The sequence below is a fragment of the Mustela nigripes genome, chromosome 2, assembly GCF_022355385.1.
Source record: "Mustela nigripes isolate SB6536 chromosome 2, MUSNIG.SB6536, whole genome shotgun sequence".
Classification (NCBI taxonomy): domain Eukaryota; kingdom Metazoa; phylum Chordata; class Mammalia; order Carnivora; family Mustelidae; genus Mustela; species Mustela nigripes.
In genome coordinates, this window is record NC_081558.1 from 3,773,107 (window position 1) to 3,777,817 (window position 4,711).

Below are 4,711 nucleotides of genomic sequence, written 5' to 3' on the forward strand. Positions count from 1 at the left end.
TTTAACACAATACTGACGTTGGTGGGTTTTGTTTTTTTTAAAGAGTCTTATCTTAGGGGGTGCCTGGGTGGCTCAGTCAGTTAAGACTTGACTCTAGATCTCATCTCTAGATCTTGGATCTTGGGTTGTGTCTTGAGTATAAGCCCCATGTTAAAAAAAAAAAGAAAGAAAAAAAAAAGTCTTATCTTGGAGCAGGGGCTGTGCCCCTTGGCACTGCTAACCCCAGGACCAAGTCATGGAAGGCTGTCTTGCGTGCTGGGGTGGGGGGGAAATGTTGAACAACACCCAGGTCCCCACCCCCTTGACACCAGGAACCTCCCCTCCCCCACCAGGCATGACAACCACAGATGTCCCCAGATATCGCCCAGAGTCCCCTGGGGGCAGAACCCCCAACCCAGGTGAGGGCTGCTGCTTTAGAAACACCAGATGTTTACAGATGAAAACCATCTGGCGTTTGCATCAGAATGACAAGGGACAGAGGAGCCTGAAGGATGTTGACTTGAGAGTCGCCCTAGAGAGAGTTGTCTGTCTTGTCTGTCGAATCTGAGTAATGGGAGCATGTGGGGGGGTCATTATCCTATTCTCTGTACTTGGGTATGTGTGACTTTTTTTTTTTAAAGAATTTATTTGACAGAGAGATCACAAGTGGGCAGAGAGAGAGAGAAAGGGAAGCAGAGAGCCCGATACGGGACTCGATCCCAGGACCCCGAGATCATGACCTGAGCCGAAGGCAGTGGCTTAACCCCCTGAGCCACCCAGGCGCCCTGTGTGACTTTTATCACTATAAAAAGCGGCAGTGATGGGGAAATTCAGATCAAAGCTAGAGATGAGTACATGGTCACGGACGTACCCACGTCGCTTTCTCAGTGGGGACAGGGGAGTTTGCTGTGATGTGCAGGAGGTGAGCATTATGGGAAGCTGGGCGACGGGCACACAGGAATTCTCTGGAGTTAGTACCTTGGCCACTTTTCTGTACATCTAAGATCAGTCCAAAGGAAAAATTTTATTTAAAAAAAAAAAAAGTTGAAATGCAAAAGGACCAAGCCAAGCTGGGACCCCACATGCCCAGGATTGGAAAGGAGGTGCGGGGCATCCCAAGGCCACCAGTGGTGCGACAGACGACATAGCGTCCCTGGAGACACCCTCCTGCCCACCTCTCCCGGGGGTTCTCCTGGTTTACCCGCAGATGCTGGGAGTTGCCACATGGGTGGCCCTGGGCGGCCAGAAGCCCGCGGCCCCACAGCAGTCAGGGCGAGACTCCGCTTTCAAACCCACTTTATTCTCTCTAGACTAGAAACACTCGGCATTTCCATCCTCCCTGACCCCATCCATCGCCACAACCTCCCGGGGCGGGGGAGCCATAGTGCCTCATAGCCGTTCTGGAGGCCTCTGGGAGGGTGCGGTGGCCTCGGCCACCCCCACAGACGTGGCACTGGAGTGGCCCTGGGAGCCGGCGTGGGCCAGCAGTTCCAGCCTCCGCGAGCGCAGCCGGGCCTGGATGGCCCAGATGGGGGGTCGGTGGCCCGGCAGCGAGGGGTCCTCGTCGCCCAGGCTGTCCACGGTGGAGTCGGAGCCGTCTTCCGTGCCGGCCACCGATTGCTTGCACACGGGGCAGGAGCGCCGGGCGGCCTGGGAGAACCAGGGGTCAATGCACTTGCAGTGGTAAGTGTGGGAGCAGGGCAGGATCTTGAGCTGGTCGCCCTCCTCGTACTCGTCCAGGCAGATGGCACACAGGTCGTTCCGCCGCGTGAAGGTGCGCACCTGGGCCTTCTGGCCGGCCCGCGGCTTGACCTCCGGCCCGCGGCTCCACCGGGCCCAGAGCCAGCCCCACAGCGGGCGGAGGACCAGGAAGACAGAGGCGAGCAGGGCCAGGGTGCGGCCCAGCACCCAGGAGACGGCCAGCACTGGGTGGCAGTCCAGGTCGGGGCACGGCGGGTAGTCGGGCAGCAGGACGACGTGGGCCCCCTTGTCACAGCGCACGATGATCCGCAGGTCCTGCGAGGCGGCCTCACCCACGAACACCGAGGGGATGGCGATCTGACGCCGCAGGTCCTCATAGACGTGGGACATGCGCACCAGCTCGTCCGAGCGCACGTTGTGCACGATGGCCGCCTCGAAGCCCGCCCGCTGGGCGTGCAGCACCTTGAGGTCGAAGGTACAGTCGTAGCGGCGGATCAGCACGATGGCGCCCAGCGAGCCGTTGCCCAGCCGCGGGCCCTCGATGGGGTGACAGGCGTTGGCCGGCTTGGCCTCCATCAGGTAGCCCCGCACGCCCTCAGGGGCCAGGGGCACCCCGAACAGGGCCGGCAGGTCGGCGAAGTCCACGGTGCTGGCGTTGCCATCCAACACGGCCCGCACCACCGCCTCCGAGGGCACCAGCAGCACCAGCAGGGTCAGCCAGGCGGTGACTGCCCGCGGGGCCCGGGCTGGCTCCAGCTGCCCCATAGCCACGCCCCCCCTCCTCCTCCTCTTCCCCCGGATGCGGCGTGGACTAGGTCCCGCTGGGGACAGCAGACCGGAGGCCTTCGGGCATCTCCAGGGCCTCCCGGGGGGCCCGTGGCCGAGATGGGAAGTGAGGTGAGCTCGAATCGGGGGGGCGGTTCAGGGGCAGGGAAGTGGGACAGCTGGGGCCAGGACGTCCCTAGGCAGAAACTGCTCCTGGGGCAGCCCCATATGCATCGTGTCTCTGAAGGGGGGTCTCAGGAGCTGCCCACCTGCCCAGGCAGTCTTGCCAGGAGATGACACTGAGAGCAGGAAACCCTGGGGTTCTAGATGCCTCTGGCCTCTGTGACATCGTCCAGTTCCATCTTGTCCCCAAGGGCCCACCGTTGCCTAGGGCTGTGGCCAAGGCAGAATCCCTGGATCGCTGACACCCAGGGAGACCTGAGCAGCCTCTGAGGAAACTTGTGGAATGCTCAGAGCAGCCCGTTCCTCGACCTCATAAGGCTCAGGGTGCCCCAAAGTAGGCTGATGGCCCCTGGTGGCACCGATCTAGGACTTATATTGCTACTGGAAAGCCTTATCTCCCCAAGACTCTCAGAGACCCACCGAGGGAGATGTCAATGTTACCCCCTTTTGAGATACCCAGGAGGACCCAGACTTGTTCAGGGCACCCTTCCCCCAGGAGGTCGGTTCTTAAGATCCAAATCCCAAACCTCCCCCCTCTCTCCCGCTCTAGTCACTCTGCTCTAGCCGCACAGACATCCTTGCCCTTCTTACAACACATCGGGCCACACCAGGCGTGGTCCTGTCCCCAGGCTTTGGCACCCGCTGTGGTCTCTGCCTGAAATGCCCTTTCTCCCGAGGCCAGTGTTTTCTCAGGACTTCGGTCTGAGCTCACACGTCCTCGGAGTGTAACTAGATTTGATCTGGGGGGGAGAGAAGTGCCCGGTCCCGGTGGCACCGGCAGGCGTGGGTGGTCCCTGTCCTCTGTCCTCACCGCCTGGTAGGCCTCCGGTCCTGCACACGCTTTCTTCTCCCACCTCAGTGCCTCCTCCCCAGCCTGTCCCCAGCTGTCCTCCTACCGTGGGCATCAGCCTCACGTCCTCACCACTTCTCACCCCCCAAACCTCCCACCCTGAGGCTGCCCCCCGCTGGGCTAGGCAGCCTACTCACCTCTTGATTGCCTGGACTACCACTCACAAGCTGTGTGACACCAGGTAAATCACTCGACCTCTCTGGGCTCCAGACTCCGGATCTGTAAAATGGGCACAATGATGAGGAACCGGTCTTCTAAGATGGGTGGGGAGAGATGTGAATGAGACAACACAGGATTGGTGCTCAGCGGGGAGTCTGACCTCCTCCCTCTCACGGACCAGACCCCACGGACCAGACCCCACCTCCGCTTTGAAATCTTTCTGGTCAGGGATTTTTTTTTTTTTTTTAAGATTTTATTTATTTTATTTGACAGAGAGAGATCACAAGTAGGCAGAGAGGCAGGCAGAGACAGAGGGGGAAGCAGGCTGCGGGGCTCGATCCCAGGACACTGAGATCATGACCCGAGCCAAAGGCAGCGGCTTAATCCACTGAGCCACCCAGGTGCCCCCTGGTCAGGGATTTTTCTAAAATCCCCGACCTCTGTCCTCCGCATTGCCCTCCAGATGCAGGCCACACTCTCCTGAGTGGCCTGCGAGCCCTCCACGTCCCCATGATGGTCAAGACCCTGCTCATTTCTGAAGGACTTCTCAATGCTGCGGAGTCCTTGACCTCCAGACCTTTCAAAGGCGGCCTCCAGTGCCAGGAACAAGCATTCTGTCTCCTCAGTGGCACTTGGCCAGGCTGACCACCTGCTCCTTGGGTTTTCTGGGAGGCCTGATGCCTCCCAGGGCAGCCCGCAGCAGAGAAGAGACAGAGACCCACGGGGAGAGGGCCGGGTGATACCGAGGCAGGCGTCGGAGGGACGCCTCCCGGAGCGGGAGCACCTGGGGTGGGGGGCAGGACATGGGGCAGGTTCTCCCTCTGAGCCTCCGGGGAGGAACCAACCCTGCCAACACCTTGATTGTGGACTCCTGGCCTCCAGAGGCGGGAGAGGACACATTTCTGTCGTTTCCTGCCCCGTCTCCAACCCCGCCCACAGCAGAGGGACATCCGCACAGTGGCTTGGAAACAAGGATCGGTCCCTGAAACCCTTGTCCCAGGTGGGCGACCAGGTGAGGCCCCAGGGTAAGGTGAGTAAGATGAACCTGGTGCAGGATGGCAGAGAGCAGCGTGC

General features: G+C 60.3%; 1 protein-coding gene across 1 annotated transcript; it reads right to left on the bottom strand.

The window, feature by feature from the left end:
• Positions 1-1,368: 1,368 nt before the first annotated feature.
• ZNRF4 (zinc and ring finger 4) lies at positions 1,369-2,794 on the bottom strand. The gene is given in 2 exon segments (XM_059387629.1): positions 1,369-2,630; positions 2,662-2,794. Coding segments are annotated over 2 exon segments (1,395 nt in total).
• Between the last annotated feature and the right edge of the window lie 1,917 nt (positions 2,795-4,711).